At 38.1% G+C, this 20,522-nt stretch overlaps 1 protein-coding gene and 2 long non-coding RNA genes across 3 annotated transcripts in view; 2 read left to right on the forward strand and 1 right to left on the reverse strand.

Moving 5' to 3' along the window:
- The window catches only part of LOC6037001 (GYF domain-containing protein gyf-1), a 103,836-nt gene that overhangs the window by 74,940 nt on the left and 8,374 nt on the right, over positions 1-20,522 (forward strand). The window contains 1 exon segment of the mRNA XM_038258265.1: positions 19,508-19,863. Coding sequence (XP_038114193.1) covers positions 19,508-19,863 — 356 coding nt within the window.
- LOC119768010 lies at positions 15,349-17,304 on the reverse strand. Its single transcript, XR_005277851.1, has 3 exons — positions 17,135-17,304; positions 16,590-16,850; positions 15,349-15,457 (listed from the first exon to the last, which is right to left on the reverse strand). It is a non-coding gene; the product is annotated as an uncharacterized LOC119768010 (long non-coding RNA).
- LOC119768009 lies at positions 15,731-16,517 on the forward strand. The gene is made up of 2 exons (XR_005277850.1): positions 15,731-16,218; positions 16,372-16,517. It is a non-coding gene; the product is annotated as an uncharacterized LOC119768009 (long non-coding RNA).

Here is a 20,522-nt window from a genome sequence, read left to right on the forward strand (position 1 = left end):
TCGTGTTTTTTGACATCAGTAGTGTTAGAAACGTGATGAAACAGAAGATTTGTGACGCGCTGTACTAAATTTGTGTGTTTTTTAAATAGTTTTGCGTAAATCTTGTGGTCATTTCGGGCATTTTTTGATGTATCATTCGTGATTTGTGTTGATTTCTGTGCGCGGAGCTTTTTCGTCGTTCCTCTGAGCTAACGATTTGACAGTCGATGAAAGATTGAAACAACGTTGCCAGATTATTTTGAGGGAAATCTGTATTTTCTTAAAAATAAATTTGTATTTTATCTGTATCTTGTCGAATTCGAAGCCATAGAAGACATTTTGAAATTTTTAACAACAGATTTAAGCTTTTTTAATCATATTAAAGCATAAATTAATTACTAAATTGTTGAAACTTTCAAATATAACCGTTCTAAAAAAATCTGTATATACAGATTTTTGGGATGTTTGGGATCGAAAAATCTGTAAAATACAGATTTATCTGTATATCTGGCATGGCTGGATTGAAAGCTCTTGCCCTCGCTTCCCCTGTGGGAGCTTTTGTGCAGTGGTGCAGATCTTATTCAAAGATAGTGAAAAGTCTGTTGAGATGTTGAATAATCTGCAAGAATTTGTAAAATTGTGAAAAATGTGAATACAATCAGATGAATGTGCGACATGCTCCATTCTCGCGTTTTCAGTGCTTTTTGCGCGTTTTTGAGTGTGCATTTCGAAAAAATAATTAGAAAAGGAAAAAATGCAATTCTTTATTGCGGCCTAGTTTTAGTGTTTAAACACTGAAAGAAAGGCACATAGTAACATCACATGTTTTCCACTTGAATCCGCCCCATTCGACTTCGCATGTGAATGTCATGTGTAAATCACATACAAAATTTTCATAGCAACACATGGTAAATTCAAATGAAAAACACGTTAACTTCATGTGACGACACACATGAATTTGGAAAGCTTCTCTCATATATTTTCAATGATTTTTTAGTGGAAAACAAATGGTTTTCTAGTGTTTTTTAGGTGTCTTAAACAATAAAAGTATTTTCTTCACATAAATTTATTTCTCGAATTCATTTAAACACAACTTTTTTATCAATTTATTTTTCAAATATTTGTATCACATAACAACACACATTTCACTTCACTAATATTACACGTTTACTGTTACGCTGCGTTGAAGTATGTGGACCAGCATAAGCCCGATTAAAAGGTTGCAAGCGGAGCTTCTCGAGATTCACAATGGACATCAAGGATCGGATACGAATCGGTCTGCTGCCGGATCGAGAAATACTTATCGTCTTGGGTCATTTTTGCTAGGCCAACTTGAGCCCTCTCGAAACGACTTGACCGGTTCACCGGTCCAGCAGGGCATACTATTTGAGCGCCTCGATGATAATGTGTGCCAAAACTTGCGCCACTGTGATAGATCCGCATAACACCGTCGGAACCGAGCTTCGCTTGCAACCTTGTAACTCCAAATCAGTAGCAGATTCCAAATATGATCGCTAGCCGAAATTTGCTCTTCTGAAAATAAAAAAAAACTAAATCTGCATTAATTTCGTAAAACCTAACTGTTTCCTTTCTTTTTTCTTACCACCAGCGCTAAAGCTCAAGTTCAAACCAAAATATTTGAACTAATTCAGGAAATTTTTGCAAACTTTGCTCTACCATCGTCGGTGGCCATCTTACTAATGAAGATTTTTTCCCCAAACACATTTTAAAACCAAAGCATTTCAATCTAACGTGTTTTTCACTTCGAAATCATAGGAAATGTCGAATGGGGCCAATCGATGTGAAATTCATTTGAACCTGAAGTGAAATTCATGCGAAAAAGAGCGGAAGTTTTCTCGCTAACGATCAGCTGGCTTTAGATTATTTTCACATCCATTTGAAATGAAAACATGTGAGGGCCATGGGAAAAGCACGTGAATTTATCGTGTTGATTTTTGGAGACTCTCACGTGAAAAATCACTTGAGATTACTATGCTGGTTTCTTTCAGTGAAGCGCAATTTGAATTCTTGCGCTCGGCGGTGATTTTTTCTTGGATGAAAGAAGTGAGGCGATCAGTACAACATGCATGCAAGTTGTGTGTGTGTTGCTGTGGAGCAGAAAGAGAAGCAGAAATGTGTTTGCGTGACCGACAAGATGCGGTAGTGTTGGTCTGACGATGACTCGACCGCTTCGACAGATTTGGCCGTGAGAACGCGATGTAGAAGTGTGCTTTCAGTGTTAAAGAGTGAGAGAGCGACTGCAGTGGCGTCGGCACTGTTTTCAGTTTGGGTTGTATGAGAAACGGGCTACTTGTATGCTGCTGGTGACCCCAAAATACTGCAAAGCCCGGGTGAGCGAATTCCAATTGGAATATTCTTGTATGTGTGTGAAGTGTGAATGGAATTGGACAGGGTTGTTCTTTTGTTATATTCAAATTATTTCTAGAATTGGCTTTTCAATAAGAAAAGATATAAAAAGCAAATGATAAAAAAGGAGTTCAAACTATTTTATGCATTTTTACCCATGTCGCCTTATTTGTAACCTAACACTTGGCAAAAAATTTAGACACTTGAACATTAATTACAATTAGTTAGTTTTTTGTGAGAATGGTTATGTGAGTCAATGAATTAATGTGTATAATATTAACTAATAACTTGGTTACAGGGCAAGATAACTATGATTTTCGAAAAAATACGCGTACAAGGTCGTCCGTCTGTCTAGGTTTTGCTATTTACCTTTTTCCAGTTAGTCAGGTTCAATCTTTCCACAGCCGGCTGTCTAAGAATGAACGTTCTAGATAATTTAAACTTTATTCACTAAATACAAATAATACCGGCGGTTCACGGTGAAAAACTCATTTCTTTAGAATCGTTTATCGAAAGACACGCTGACATTTAGGATAGATGACTAGCGCGCGTTTTTGATTTTTTTTTTTATTTGGTTGTGAGTAGCGGGACCGCGCGGTTACTTTGCAATATTTTTTTTTTCGGGGCCTTTTATTTGATATTTTATTTTTCATAAGTCCTTCTTTTATCATCGTTGATTGGAAGGCACGCCGCCGGTTTAGTTCGTTTAAGTTATTGTTTTAATTTCATTACAATCGTTTAAGTGGTGTCCTGTTTTGTTTTCGTTTATATTCATTGATCGTAATAATTTATTCCAACTGGCAGTTTTAATATTAACTCATCAAACTATCGATTTTATGAAGAGTAAAGCGTCTTTTATTTACTATGTTTGAAATTTGCTCGCGTTATCTAAATTGTACAAACAGAACAAATATACTGAAAAGTCCAGCCCATAGCACTACTGCTCGGTTGGCACGCGTTCGAATAAAACACTTTTTAAATAATCAATTATGTATCTTTCCGCAGCCGGCTGCCTAAGATTTAAAATTTCAACCGATAAACAAAATGCTCATGGTCACATCACTGCCACTCGTGAATCCTGACCTCATACCCATCTACTAACCCCCTCAAAACTCATGTGATACTTTGTCGGAGAAGCAGTCGATTGGGCGGTCTCTATCACTCAAGTATCGGACTAACCTTCCCATCCACTTCCCCGTGACTCTACCACTGGTCGTGGCCGGCGCCGGTATTGATCAGCATGATAGGGGCCTTTGAGAAGTTGCGAAGCGAGGAAAGATAGCACCCACTCATCTTCCACGGCTCGTGGATGTAACTTGTAGAGGTCCTGGTAAATAACGGAGTAGCAACTGCGGGTGGGCACCTATGCTTATGCTTATGCTTATGCTTATGCTTAAAAAATCGTCTATCCATAATTTAATTAAATGAGCAATTAAAAAAAAAGCAATTTCTAGGCATAAAACCACATGGGAGAACCTTAAATGTTGGTCAAAATATTAATAGTGCATCTTGATCCTTGGGCAATAATCTATCATTCAAAAAAGAAATTGAAATTATTGAAATATTTTATGAATTAATTTCAAGCATTATCAAAAATTTGATAAAAAAGTGTCTTTCAGTTAATTTGGGAGGGGGTGCAAGAAAGAATTTTGTTATTTGTTCAAGAATGCATTTATCCATAGATCATAGATATCCTCGACATGACCTCATAATGTGTCAAGCTACTGTAAATATATCAAACTATCACTATTTTTAATACTATTGAAAAAAACCATCATGTTTTTTAAGGATAGTCCTAACCCTGTTATAGACATTTCAATTATTCAATATCAGCCCTCTTGAAACCATCCCACATTTCTGCCCTCAACCGATAAGCAATTGAACGTTATTGCTATAATTAACAAAAATTATCCCAATCCTAATTAGTAGGGCAATCCAATGAGCGTCTGCCCAGGACAAACTCGCCCAAGCCGTGGCAAACGCAATCCCCTCAGCTTATTAGAGTGGTGGGGCGTCATCTCCAGGGTGTTCAAGCCTTTCACTTCCCGCGCGGCCTGCCCTCCTCGACAATTTGGGTCAACCGGTACGATTCGCCCAGATACGGTACATTGTTTGGCCGGTCCGGAGGTTGTGTGGAGAGTCGTTAATAAAACAATTACCAGGAGCAAATAAATTGCCATATAACTGTCAACGGCAATTTGCCCGAGAACATGGAAAGCCCGGAAATGAACCTTGCAATAACGACCTCTACACGCGCGCGTGACCCGGTACTGACGGTTTTCGGGGTGGGTTTTTCACCAACGAGTTCTTTTTTCTGCGGGGCTAAGGACATCCGATCCTTGCTGGTTCCAGCATAGTGCAGCGACGAAAAAAACTTTCTCGAGGAGCATATGATAGGGTGTGTGCGAGTTCACTGCCAAAATCAACGCAAACAATTATTTACATTCGCCAAAATGCACTCTGCAATGCCCAGCCCAAGGATGGTCGTTTGCTGTAGAATTCTGGTTCTGGTTTGAAGGCACGTTGGTTGCTTAGTGCAGTACAAAACACTAGCTGGTAATGTTTTGGAATAGTGCCAAGAAATAATTCTCTATGTTTGTGTGAGCATCGATCGATTTAACGTCGGGTTAACAAGATTGTTTTTGGTTCTACAAATTGGCTACATTGTCCGAACACTCTATTAATTTTGCAGTCACTTAGTTGTTTTGTGAAGCATTCGTTCAATACGAGACACACAGTACTGAAATTCCAATGCATTTAGATGTCCTGTTTAGCCAAAATGCAGTTATGTCTAATACCTAACCTCCAAAACACAAACCAATACCACGCTTCAGTTCTTCGAATTTTCATGACTATCGCACCAGACGACCAAAAACACTTTGAAACTTCTATGGGGCTGGCTCCCCAAACCGCAAAACCGAAAACCCCAACCGCAACTCCGGCAGCAATAATAATGGTTCACCGGCAATTTGAGGTTAAAGCGCGCGCCAGTGACAGCTGTCTGCCACGTGTCATCCGATATTACAAACCTAGAGCGCGTGCCAGCCTACTCCTTTCTTTTGCGTTGATTTTCTAAGAAATTTGCCAGCCTTCAACGGCGACAACCGAAAACACTTTCAAAACTTCTTCCTTTATCGGTGGGGCGAATATTTGGGGTTGTGCGTCAGTTGTTGAGCTTCTTCCGGGAAATGCCAAAAATCATCATTTTACCCTTAGAAAAAAGTACACTTCCCGATGCCGAAAACTGGCGGGGCGGCCTGGCTCCTGTTGGCAAGTTATGCAAATTCCGTAAATTCACTGATTCTCAATCGTGTGTCTGGGGGCTGATGGAATTGGAAATACAAGGGGGAGGGAAAGTTGGGTTGATTACGAAATGGTGGATTTTGCGAAAGGGGAAGTGCATGTAGAACGCATGTTTTTGACCTGCCCCCTGTTTCGAGTTTTCCCCCATTTGCGATGAAGCCTGTTTGGTGTGTTTCCGTTTCGAACTTTGGAAACAGACGTCGTGTTTGTCACACGTTGAATGTTGCGAAATGTTCTGGGAGGGTAACATGTACTATATGTTTTGAAACTGGTGTGCTATTTCACATGGGTTCAAATGTGGGGGTTGACACTATGCTATGATTGATTACCCAATTGTAGGGCATTTTTCCTTTTGTATAAAATATAAAATTGAACAGATGAATGTTTTGCTAAAATAAATCTTTGATCGACCAGAAAATGTAGAGGTCAGTCGTACAGGCAAAAATAGGACGATGGCCGAATTTTGTGCCCAATACACTCAAGTTTCCCAAGGTCGAGAAAAAGGGGAGTTTAAATGGAAATTCCTCTTTTTGTTAACATCATGACTGGTTTAAACAGAGAGTAGCCCAGAGACAGTCCGAAGAAAAGTCAAAGTAAGCGTCTTTATCTAAAGATTTTCTGATAGATTTAGTGTCTTCAACAAAGTGAATGCTGAAAGCTGACTAAGCGCGTCTGTCAATAACGTTATAACGAAGAGATCGACAGTGAACGCACACAAAGCAGAAACGAACGAACACCGAGCCCGACGCTCAAGCAGCCGCGCATTACGAAAGCCCATGCCTTTCTCCTGTTCTTGCTTTTACGGTGCTGCGTGGTGACAGCAATCATTTGAATGCAGTCATGGGACGGTGTACGGGATGCGCGAATGAGAGAGCTGGTGAGAGTAAAATGACTGTGACTTTGCGTTGCACTTATTCTTTCGTGTGTTAACAAACTGAAGCAAAATGTCAAAGACAGGTTGACGAAGTGAAGATGAACGAACCGCTGAAATCAAATTGAAGGTTCACAAGCCCAGGTCATGTTATATGCCCTATTTAACTCGCGAAATCTCCAAAATTATTTTTCCGGTTTTCAAGGTTAAAAAATTGAACATTTGTAAAATTTTCTACTCTTTCAATAAATTTTTAATTTTGAAATTCTAAAATCAGCATTTTGTTTTTGAAGGGGCTAAAAACAGTTATTTCTGACATTTAAAAATTTTGGGATTTTTTTGAATTATTTTTTTGTATTGGAAAGCACAGAAACCTTCACCACATTTTTTTTATATTGGAAATCGAGCCAATAATTTACGAGAACTATATCTCAGCAATCAGCAGTCCGTTCAACAAAGTAATAAAATGTACGAAATTTTCTAAACATTTCAAAAAAAAATTGGCCAGTATGCTTTTCCGACATAAACTATTTCATAATTGCAAAAATTTGAACATTTTTAGAAGCAATTTTCGAATGCAAATTTTATTTCGCATCTAAAAATGATTTTTGAAATTCTGTTTCACAATATCTATGATTTTTACCAAAAATTATTTTTTTTCAAAAATTTCTTCTTTGGTAAACTGATTTTGCACTATACTAAACCCTACAGAAACCTTTTTTTTAATTTCTTCGTGAATCTACAAACTTTTGCTGTCACTCTTGAACGACGAAACAGCCTACATTTTCTCTACCATAAGCAACTGAATCGAATAGAGACACTTTCAAAACAAAATTCTACTTTTCAGCACTGAAATCGATGCTGAAAAACTATCTTCACAGCACTTGATTGAAAAGTAATACTTTTCAACATTGTTTTGATTTGAACGAAGGATTGACTAAATACACATTAAACTTTCAATTCCACTCAAAAGTGTGTTTTCCGAAATTGCATTAAAATGTTGTATAGAACAAGTATAGAACTCGTTGCAAAACTTGATTTTCCAGCAGTCGTCATATTTATACGATAAATGTAGGACACTTGCTGCAAAAATCTTCTTTTGTAACTTGTTAAAAAAAAGAAAATGAAAAAAAATACGTTTTCCAAGAATTTAACATTAAACCGTTTGGAAGTCGCGTTTTTCGGCTTCCGTTACAAACGTCCTTACAAACAGCACAAAGTACACTAGCGCAATAACCAAAAATTATTCGATAAAAATTCAAATAAAAAAATCGGGAATAAAATCTGTGCGTCTACTTTTTTTTTTCTTATAAAACTTAATCATAACCTACTTTGCCGAAGACACAAAATCGATCAGAAAATTCATCTAAAGATACAGATTTTCGAATATTCCCAGGGGTTAATCACTTTGAATATATTTGACATGTTCCAATATTGGCTGCATATGGGGCCATACTACCTAGATACCGGCGTGAATACCATATCTAGAGATTATTTTTAAACAGGATCAATAAACAAAATTTTTATTTCATTGCTTTTTGGGCGTTTTTGAAACCGCCTTGAGTCAGGGTCAAGGGTACCCAAAACATCCAAAATGCAAAACAAAAAAAACGTTGGACCTTTAAAAAAATACACCAGATAAGCATAATATTCAAATGTGGTGCAATATTCATAGTGTTGTTATGGGTCCTCGTATGGAAATACTAGTGATTGCAAAAATAAAAATAAAAGTCTCAAAAAAGCTTGCGAAATTCTACAATGCTTTCTTTTTTTCGTCCTACCTAAGATATTACTACAGAATGGTACAGCTTCGTAAATTCGCATTGTGGCTTCCACCACAATTCACGCACTTTACGCGTGACTTGTGTTGTTTGCAGTTTTCGTTAGCTATGTCCGCGTACTACATACAATCATTAATATTGACAAGAAAAGTGCTTGGGACTTGCTGCGTAAGTGTTGGATTAGAATATATTAAATTAAATATTCGAGAAATATTACAAAGCTAAAAATACATAACCACAAGAACTTTCACTTTGTTGCGTTGTATTCCCTGTAACCTCATCATTGCTTATGGTCCAAATCAAACTTGCCTGTACCATTTTCTCAGCTTCTAGCACACACAACGACTCTTGACCTGCCAAGTATGTGCCAGAAGTCCATTATTGCTCCCGCGGGGACGTTTATAACAATTTACCACCATATGAACCCGTATAGAGCTTGTATTGTCACTGATGGCTCTGGAAGTCCACTTTTGTTCCACATATAGTTGGGTTAGTTTCCTCCGAGTCCGAGTAACACTTTCGCCATCAGCCAGTAAGACTAAGGCAATAAACGACCACAATCCTCCGGACGGGCGTTTTATCCTATCACTTTGAATAGTTGCCACAGGACACACACAACATTCGGCCGGCAAGGATGGCCATAAAGCAATTTGCCGATTTGTGTGGGGTCCCCCACCCATAAGGTTTTCCGCACGTTTGTGGCTTAATATTTTATAAAATGTAATTTATCCTTGATCCGATAAACGCAACCTTTAGAGGGGGCAAGGGGGAGTGGATCCCAAGTGGCCGGAACGTCGAAAGTTGGGGGTTTTTATTTTTTTGGGACGGTTCCAGGTGAGCTAAGCGAAAATTTTACGGCCTACGAACCCGAGCTTGGGGGGGCCCAGACAAAATCCGGTCGTAAAAATTATTTGACAGCATCCGTATGCGTCCGCCGAGCTCGCCGTGATGCCATAACACGGACTACAGTTCCTTTGGCAACGGTCCCGGGACACGGCTGGCCCCAAAACGGTAAGAAGGTGGGCTCATTTCTTTCTCGGTGCGATTCTCTTCGTTTGGACTTCATTAAGGGACGGAGCATCTTCTTTTGTGTGATTTATTCCAAAGGAGCGGAGCCAGACAGCCAAGGAACGACGTTGTATAGTGTACCGAGCCCAAATTATTCATGGCGCTAAATTAAAGCCTGATCTGACGAGGCACGAGAGCTCAGGACTGCTGAACTAAAGCTCTTGGGTCGGACTTTGGGTTTTTGCATACAAATGATGATTTAGGAAACTATACGTAAAAGTTCAATCTTTAGCTTTTGCTTTGCTTTTTTCAAAGGTACAGAGAATAATTTGTTTTTTTAGCTGCCCAAATTGGTTGAAAGTACCAATAAATAGGTTCGTTTCCATTAGTTCCTTGACCGTATTTTACCGTTTCAGGAAAACAAGTAATAATTCTTCCATTTCAAAAAATAAGATAAACTAAACTAAAGAATTCCTCTCCTGAATTTATGTTACCATTAATACGAAGAAGTCCGGATTTTTAAGAAAAGATGTGCTCGGTTTGAGTTCTAGATGATAAAAGGGAAAGATTTATTCCACCTCACAGCGAAGTCGTTTCAATACGTTACGCTCTACGTTTGACATTTGTGTTCTAATTTAGTACAACGAACGAGGGGTGTACACAACAACTCCTCCCTCTTTTAGCAAGAAAGATTTCTAATGAATACAATTCAATTTAGTTAGTTTATCTGAACGAATTTGTTTTTTTTTTTTTTTTTATTCCTAATTCTCTGATATCACTTTTAATGATTATTTAATTTAAAAAAAATCCTAGTCTTCTGAATTCACTAATTATATTGATAATTCAAGTCATGAATCGGATTTCTGAGCCTTTTTGATCTTCGTGGATACTCTTCAGGCAATTCTGCCGTAAGCGCACTTCTTTTTCTTCTTTTTCCTCCAGCCATCACCGGAAATCCTCGAAATTCTTCTTCCGAACTAATATCTGCTGCAGTCGTACAAACTGCTTCCTCCTCGCCCTCGTATTCGCCGTGCACCACCGGAAACAGGTGCACATTCGGGCGCTCCTGACGCTCGTGATGGGGTTTAAGCTGCATCTTGTGGGCCATCACCCGAGCGCTTCCAACCGACACCTGGAATAAGTTTTTGGAAAATTGTTTTAGAAAATGTGCTCTAATCCATTTGTTTGGGATATGCGCATTATGGTTTTTGTACCATACAACATCCCCTGGAATCAGATCTTTTAAAAAGTCATTAGAAACTTCCACATCCCTAAGACAATCATCTAGGTTTTCATCAGGCGAGGATTGTTGCTTGAGAAGATGCTGCTTATAATTGTTTTTGGGATTAAGTAAATCAAGCAAAGTTTTAGGTTTATAATTGAACACCTTTTCCGCAGGAAGTTGCCCGGTACTAGAAACTACATTGTTCCTATAATTCATCAAAAACAAACTAATCTGGTTCTCCAAATCAATCTCAGCCATTGCAGGTTCTAGTAAAAACTTCTTTAATACATCCTTCGCAGTTCTCACCAGCCTTTCAGCTTGGCCATTACTAGATGGATTATATGGTGGACTTTTCAACACCTTAATGCCCTGTTTTTCAAGAAATGAAACAAATGCATGAGAATTAAATGGAGGACCGCCGTCCGATACCAAAACATCTGGTAACCCAAATCTTGCAAAATATGCAACCAATTTCTGCAATACTTTGGCACAATCCGTACCTTTCTTCATCCACTCAATCTCTAACCACTTTGTGTTTGAATCCACAATCAAAAGAAAATTGCTATGAGAAAAATGGAAAAAATCAATATGTATCCTACTAAATGGTCTTGTTGTTGGAGTCCACTGAGACAAAATTTTTGGTTTTGGCACCACTGCCATGCTAGCGCATACATCACAAGTTGAGACAAAACTTTCAATATCTTTGTTTATACCAAACCAATAGACATGTTTTCGTGCTAACTGTTTCATTTTCACTATCCCTGCGTGATTGGCATGCAAAAGTGTCAAAATTCCGCTTTGCATTAAACGTGGTATTACCACCCTGTCCTGGTACAAAACGCACCCTTCAACTACTTCCAAATCTTTCTGATTTGCAAAAACGTCCATTAAGCGTTTGTCAAACTTAAGCGGCCAACCATCACGCAGATAGTTAATAATTTGTTGTAAATAAACGTCGTCCTTTGTCACCTTCGCAACCATAACATAATCTATTGGCAATGTGTTACTGAAATTTATGCTCCGAACAAAATCTTGATCTAACTCAGCAGGCACCGCCTGCTCCAATGGAAATCGCGAACAAAAATCCGCATTTCCCATTTTCGCAGAAGGCCTGTATCTGAGCTCAAACTTGTAAATGGACAGCTCCAAAATATAGCGTTGAAGTCTCGTTACAAATATTGAGTTTTTGCCCTCCTTGCCGAAAATCCCCAGCAAGGGTTTGTGATCAGTGTAAGCAATAAACTCTTGTCCAAATAAATATTTATGAAATTTCTTAATAGTACAAACTAATGCCAAAGCTTCCAAATGCAGAATTGGATACTTTTTTTGTGCGTCATCTAAACTAAAAGAGGTAAAACTAATTGGTTTTTCAACCTCGTCAATTACATGAGCAATTACTCCTCCCAGACCATAGCCCGAGGCGTCAGACACCACAACAATTTCTTTATGGGGATCATAAAACTCCAAAATATTGGCTTTAATCAAAGATTGTTTACTTTCTTGAAATGCCGTGTCACAATCATGACTCCAGACAAATTTAACATTTTTCCTCAACAAATTGTAGAGATGATACAACTTTGAAGACAAATTAGGCACAAATCTGTTATAATAATTAATCAATCCCAAATAAGACTTTAGTTCATGTACATTTGTAGGCACTTTAGCTTTTTGTATAGTTGAAATTTTGTCAGGGCTGGTCATTAAACCTTTCTCCCCAATAATATGTCCCAAATAATTTAATTCAGGCACAAAAATTTGCACTTTTCCCAATTTACTTTAATGTTTGCCTTCGCAAGTCTTTCCAAAACAATTAACAGCTTCTGACGACAATCATCAACATTCTCTCCTGCTATTAACACATCATCCAAGTAACAGAAAACATTTTCAATGCCACCCAATATTTGGTCCATGACAAATTGAAAAATTGACGCACTAGGAGAAGCCCCCTGTGGTAAACGATTATATGTAAACAAACCTTTAATAGTATTAATAACCATAAATTTTCTGGACCTCTCCGATAAAGCAAGTTGAGTATAAGCTCCCTCCAAATCCAAACAACAAAAAACCTTGCAATTTGCCAATTTAGCAAATAAATCACATGCAACCAGCAAAGGATAGGAATTTGGAACCAACACCTTGTTGATTGAGACCCTGCAGTCAATCACCAATCTAATCTGATTATCTTTTTTCATTACCACAATAACAGGAGACGCCCAGTCACTCGACTTTACCGGAGTAATCACATTTTGTTTCTCCAATCGATCTAAATAAATTAAAACTTTCTCCCTTAACCTGTAGGGTACGTCATAAGCCTTTTAAAAATGGGCACATCACTCCTCAAAACCAATTCAGCTTCAAAACCTTTAATAGGAGTAGAAAAATCCTTAATGAAAACCTCACCATAATCATTTTTAATTTCCTCAATCAATTCTTCACGTTTTGGTGTAGTTAAACTATTGACTTGTTCATCAACAATCAAATTGCTAGAAAAAAATTGCCTCCATTGAGAGAAGAAAATATCCAACCAGTTCCTGCCAAAAAGTGGAATAAATTTAAAGTTTGAATTCAAAATAAGAAGCTTCAAAACATGTCTAGAACCATTAAGCTCAACTAACACATCTGTTTCTCCCTCAATTTTCAGCTTGTTCCCATTCACCACCAAAAGTTGCTTATCACATTGTTTCAAAGGTTTGTCAAAAGAGTAAAATATTGGCTCTTGCCCATCACAGTAACCGTAGAACCACAATCTACTTCCATCGACACCAAAATATCATCAAGTTTGACATTCATCAAACATGGCTCACTAATCTTATTAATGGACTCCACACACATACACTGCAATTCACCTGAGTTCCATTCGGAGTAACTATCATCGCCAGGGTTGCCACATTTAACTCTGTATTTTTGAGGGTCAACAATCTGTATATCTGTATAAGGGGGACGAAAATCTGTATTTGGAATCTGTATTGACATTTTCAAACAATTTTTTGAAAAATAAACATTCCTTATCATTTTTTAATGCGTAAAAATGCCATACAATCAAAAATTTAATGTTTGGGCTCGTTCAGCAATTCAAACAAAATTGAAAATTATTTAATTTTAATTAAACATTCGTTAAAATCTGTATATCTGTATGTTTTCCTTAAAATCTGTATTTCTGTATATGGGTCATTCCATCTCAACTGTGCACGAAAAAGTGCAAATTTGAAAATTACCCTCTCCGATCCTGCTCAAATTTGGCAGAGCTGTTGATACTATCAAAACATGCAAGAATCCCGAATTTCATCCAAATCGGACCACCCCCTCCATTTTTGTACGTCCCAAAAAAATCGACTTTTTGGCGATTTTTGACCAATCCTCCTAGTTTCAAACGGCGATAGCTCAGGAACCACAAATCTTAGAAGGTCGGTCTTCGACTCAATTTTGAAGGAAATTGGACGTAGAATCCATTTCCGTGATCAAAATGTTGATTAATTTATTTATTCTACCTGTATTGCGCAATTGAAAACTTTAAACGGCCGTATCTCAAAACACCCCAACTTATTTTTTTTATTTGACCTCATCATCGTGTTCCCCGGCCAATTTTACATAAGAATCACTTATCGACAGAAATGAATATGTTTCGTTCCAGAGATATCGAATTTTCAAGTTTAGCGTTTTCGAGATTACCTACATCAGCTTCATTCGCCGCATCACAGGCGGGCTGATCAATAACTGCTACCTGGTGTTCTGGGAGATGATTAAATTTTATATTTTTATAATTTTACGCAAATATTTATTAAAATGGCTAATAGGGGAAATTCTCGTATGTTTGGCAGATTAAGTCCTCGCTCCTAGTTTCGTCCAATTTGCTCATTTTCACTATTCAAACAACAAATTTTGCAAAACTTTTGATAGAAACTTGCTTGTTCACTTCTTATTGAGCTATTTATCTCTCGATTTCAGTTGAAAACGCTTTTAATCAGCTGTAATTGAATGCCAAAGTCGCTCCGTCGGAATCCAATTCTGCCCTTTACTGTGTGTCGTTAAAGCTCTGTCCTGTGGGTTAGCACAGAAATTCACTTAATTATTTTTTTTGAGCAAATAAACATTCGCGATTAAACTCCAGTTTCCTACAGTGTTATACAGTTATTTTTTGCCCAATTTGATAAAGATTATTTATGATGAAATATTATTTCAATAAATGACCAGGTAGCAGTTATTGATCAGCCCGCTTGTGTGCTTCTAGCAGATGCGGCGAATGAAGCTGATGTAGATAATCTCGAAAACACTAAACTTTAAAATTCGATATCTCTGGAACGAAACATATTCATTTCTGTCGATAAGTGATTCTTATGTAAAATTGGCCGGGGAACACGATGGTGAGGTCAAATAAAAAAAATAAGTTGGGGTGTTTTGAGATACGGCCGTTTAAAGTTTTCAATTGCGCAATACAGGTAGAAAAAATAAACTAATCAACATTTCGATCACAGAAATGGATTCTACGTCCAATTTCCTTCAAAATTGAGTCTAAGACCGACCCTCTAAGATTTGTGGTTCCTGAGTTATCGCCGTTTGAAGATAGGGGTTTTGCTCAAAAATCGGCAAAAAGTCGATTTTTTGGGAGGGTACAAAAATGGAGGGGGTGGTCCGATTTGGATGAAATTCGGGATTCTTGCATGTTTTGATATTATCAACAGCCCTGCCAAATTTGAGCAGGATCGGAGAGGGTAATTTTCAAATGCTGTTCCGCTTCAGATGGAATGACCCATATACAGATTCTGTATGACCTAATTACCTCAAAAATCTGTAAAATACAGATAAATCTGTATTTGTGGCAACCCTGATCATCGCTGTCACTTCCAGCCATGTCGCCAGCTGTTGTCAATCGACCCATCATGTCCGTGAGCTGCTTCTCTGAACTGGTTCCAGGTTTCGCTAGATCTACAAATTTGACCACATCACGCTTCAAATTCTTGAGAGTAAAACACTTGCGTTTCACATGGCCAGGAACCCGCAATATTCACAGACTACCACAGATTCCTCTTCTAACTCTGGCTGAGAACCTTGCCCATATCTATTGTTTGATTCATTATTTCTAAAATTTTTGTTATTGTAATGGTTCTGTTGTTGATTGTTTCTGTTGTTGTTGTTTGTGTGATTGTCATTGCGATTATTGTATTGTGTGTTGTATCTGCCAGAATAACGATGATTTTGATTACGATGATAAAATTGTTCGCATCACGTCTGTAGTTATTATTATTGTTGTTATTTTGTGATTGTGAGTTTTGCCTAATGTACGGACGAAAACCTAATCTCTCATGCACCGGTCTACGAAAGTTGTTCACTTGCCCAGAAGAACGAAAATTACGTTGTTGTGGAGAATATTGATCGATAAACCCGACAGGAAGATTATAATAATTGAAGTTGTTGTTGTTATTGTTCAATGCATGCGCGTTATCCCTGGCTATATTCCACGTCGTAATTAATTTATCCATTTTATCTAACGTTAAACCTTCCTCCTTCAACAACATTTCCTTCAACCGATCATCCCTTAAGCCCGCCAAAATGCGGTCTTGGATGGCCACATCACGAAAGGCACCGAAACCACAGAAATCCGCCTGCAGTTTGACGGCCTGTACAAATTCTTCTGCCGTTTCGTCAGGCTGCTGATTACGCAGACTCAACCGGAATCTTTGAACAAGGTCAGGTTCTACCCTATCTAGCTTCAATTTAAGTTTGGCTTCAATATCGTTGAAGGTGGCATTGGCCAAATCCTTCTCATTATAGATCGTTTTAAGTTGAGTAAATAGATAAGGACCGCATAAATTCATAAAGTGAGCTTTTTGTTTTTTTAGAATCTGTCACGTCATTACCGTCGAATGTATATTTCAGACGGCAAATCCAGTCCGAAAACGAAGAACCCTTGCGGAACGGCTCGATGGATGAAACCATTCCTCCTTGGCTCATTTCAACAAACTTCAATCAATAGTTTTTTAAAAAATCAAAAAAAAAAGCACAAAGAGACCTATTAGTCTGGCTCAAAATCAATATATATAGGTTTGAAGTGACTCACCCACACAGCGGCAACTTAACCTCAAAAAATCAGCGCTTCCAGGCACCGCAACACGTGGCTCGTTCCCCGCTCACCCGTAGCGACAGAAATCACCAGCCGGTCACCTATCAGCTTCCGACAACGTCGAATTCACTTGGTTCTGTTCCGAAATCACCGGAAGGACAATCCACCGCCTCGTTGATGATTCCCGACACGTCACAAAAGGCAGAACACACCGCCCCGGCCAGAAAACACCAAAATGTCCGGCTCCTCGGATCGACCCTGTTTAAACAAAAGATTACACTCTTATTACTCTTGAAACAAAGATGTTAGACCTGCCGTAAACAGGCAGTCGTTAAAAATTAATTATGTTATAGTTTCAATAATAAAAAGAGGTTCTACACCACGAACACTGCACTTTTTTTTTTTTTTTAACCGTTACAGAAAACTCAGAAAAAAAACCACTTTTTCCACGCTCCGCGTCAGGGAAAGAAAACAAAATGGCTTCTCTTTGTCTGCCCTCGTGCGATTCCTTTTGTTCTTTCCTTCGTCAACTTGCTGCTTACCGACGTGTTCACACGGACAATTCTGTATTTTCTGGACAAATCGATTATCACCGACTGTCTTTTCACACGGACCAAATCCGTAGTCTTCCGGGACAATCGATTATCACCGACTGCCTTTTTCACACGAAACAAAAATTCCGCTGCTTCACGGGCCAATCAGTTATCACCGATTTCCCAGTAACCAAAGTAAAACTTCTCCCAAATTTTCCTCCAACCGATGCGCTTGCCTACACCGATTTCCACCGAGGAAAACTGAGAAAACTCTTTTTTCCTCGTCGCCAATTAATACGAAGAAGTCCGGATTTTTAAGAAAAGATGTGCTCGGTTTGAGTTCTAGATGATAAAAGGGAAAGATTTATTCCACCTCACAGCGAAGTCGTTTCAATACGTTACGCTCTACGTTTGACATTTGTGTTCTAATTTAGTACAACGAACGAGGGGTGTACACAACAACCATAAAACAATATAACATAGAGCGATTCATCGTCATGTAATTTTTAGCAATTATTGTGAACTAAATTTCTGATTGATTCGATATAAAGTCCTGGGCAAAGTTGTAGGTATTGGTATTGACACTTCAGAAAAATATAAATTTGTTAAATATTTTCAATAAATTTATTTCTTCATTTACATATTTAGCAATTCCATTTGAAAAGAGCCTAAACCGAAAAAAAAGTTCTCCGATCGGGCTCAAAATTTTTCTGGGGTTCCTTGGCCAAAATAATAAGACCCGTATTTTTTTATTTGGCCATTAGGGTGACCTACATCGTGCTAGGGTGGTTCGAAAAATGACAATTTTCGTCATTTTTCGCAAAAACCACTTTTTTCAAAAAATCATATCTCCGCGTCATTTCATCCGATTTTAGCTGTCTTAGACACAAAAGAAAGGTGATTAGTTTGGCTATTTCAGAAAAATAGTAAGAAGTTTCAAAAATCTAGCTTAACATTTGAAAAAGTCGTATGAAAACTTAAAAATGGCGTTTTGACCGTGTCTGGACCAAAGAGCCTTTGTCTGAAAATATTTTTATCGGATTCCTCGGAAAATTTCACATAACATATCAAAAAATTGGCGATGTCGAACCGTACGTTTCCGAGATACGATTTTTTGAAAATAAAAACTTAGTTTTTCGACGCGCCACGCGCAAAAACAGGAAACTGAATAAATCGGCAAATAATCAACTTTTTTCACTAAAACTGCGATAACTTTAAAATTTTAGCGATGACCTATACATGTCTGGGTACCAAAAGTTGCGTATTTTAATTACGAAAATTTTGGTACCCTAACATGTATAGGTAATCGCTGAAATTTTTAAGTTATCGCAGTTTTAGTGAAAAAAGTTTATTTTCTGCCGATTTCGTCATTTTCCTGTTTTTGCGCGTGGCGCGTCGAAAAACTCAGTTTTTATTTTTTTTTAAATCACATCTCGGAAACGTACGGTTCGACATCGCCAATTTTTTGATATGTTAAGGTAAAATTTTCCGAGGAATCCGATAAAAATATTTTCAGACAAAGGCTCGTTGGTCCAGACACGGTCAAAACGCCATTTCAAATTTTCATACTACTTTTTCAAATGTTAAGCTAGATTTTTGAAACTTCTTACTATTTTCTTTAAACAATAACCTTTCTTTTGCGTCTAAGACTGCTAAAATCGGATGAAATGACGCGGAGATATGATTTTTTGAAAAAAGTGTTTTTTTTTGCGAAAAATGACGAAAACTGCCATTTTTCGAACCACCCTAGCACGATGTAGGTCACCCTTATGGCCAAACAAAAAAATACGGGTCTTATTATTTGGGCCAAGGAACCCCCAGAAAAATTTTGAGCCCGATCGGAGAACTTTTTTTTCGGTTTAGGTTCTTTTCAAATGGAATTGCTGTTTTAATATACAAACTACGGTTTTTTCCATAATTATTTGCTGTGTACAAAAAATTGTATGCATGACGAAAAATTTCTTTCGTAGGCATACCAAACTGGTCTAGTTCAAGACAAATTCCTGAAAAAAAGGCTCGATATTATTTTTAGAACCTCAATAAAAACAACCGAAGGAAACTTGTTTGCAGATTATCGTCCGTTTACGCAAACATAAATAACAGATTAGCTCACTCAATCGGCAAACTTTCTAGAACTACGGATAGGCCATCATATCATAAGGTTTATTTTTAGCAAACTAAATTGGTTCTTTTCGTGTACAAGCGGGATACACTTTCTCTGCGTATTAAATTTCGTCCCTTTTTCGCTTGGCTTGGGGTTCGGTTCAAATATTTGTCAAGTCGCATGAACAAGACCCCACCAGTTCGTGAATAACGCAAATCGAAGCAAGGTCAACCCCCCTAAAATACCCTCTCTTTGCTTCCTTTTCTCCCCCCTTTTAGCGACCGAAATCCGGTGCCAGGAAAAGTCCAAGGGCGGCCTCTGCTACGAGGTGATCCTGGCCGAGCCGACCATCAACGTGACGCTGCCGAAGCTGCCGCCGACGCCCGGCAAGCCGATGTCCGCCGAGGAGATCGAGGAGAAGCTGAAGGCGGCCGAGGAGCGGCGCCTCTCGCTCGAGGCCAAAAAGATGGCCGACTGGTCCGCCAAGATGGCCAAGATCGAGGAAGCCACGCGCAAGAAGGACGAACTGGACAAGGAGTTCAAGACGCACTCGAAGGTGGTGCTCGAGCAGAAGATGGAACAGTACGAGGAAAAGCGGGAAGCGCAAATCAGCGAGATCAAGGAGAAGCTAAAGGTAGGGTTGGTGGGAGGAGATGGGGACGCCGGATCTCTTGAGTTTTTGAAAGTGTCAAGGCTATTTTTGTAAAAATTATCATTTTTGATATTGAATACGGTTTACTATTTTTTTGTCTTTGTCAAATTTTAACATTTTTCAGCACCAAAAATACAGTTTTGGATCAATTTTACCTATTTTAATCAACATTGATAAAATATTGTGAATTTTGTTCTCAGTTTCCCAGACTTTATTCCAAATAAAGTATTCTTTTTTTTGTTTGTCACATTTTTTTAAACAAAATAAAATTTAAAATATGTAAGAATTCCTGAAAGCGTATGTTCAATGTTGACTTTTTATTTGTTATGACTTTAAAAATGGTGAATTTGTCGTGTTATTCAGATATCCTTCGGGAAGTCGCGTGTTTTCGCCTTTCTTACAAGTGCCCTTACAAACTGTGTACAAAGTACACGTACGCGACCTCCGGTGTGATATACAGATAGCAATTGCATAAAAAATATTTAAAAAAATAAATTTGAATTGGATGGTATATTTTTCAGTGGGATATTTTACATTATGTGGGACCTATGTAATGCTACAAAACTTTAATTTTACGTTATTTTCAAAAGATTAAGCGTCAGATGCAAACAAAGCCGTTTTTCGATTGGTGTTCGATCAAT

Source organism: Culex quinquefasciatus, chromosome 2 (assembly GCF_015732765.1).
Source record: "Culex quinquefasciatus strain JHB chromosome 2, VPISU_Cqui_1.0_pri_paternal, whole genome shotgun sequence".
NCBI lineage: Eukaryota > Metazoa > Arthropoda > Insecta > Diptera > Culicidae > Culex > Culex quinquefasciatus.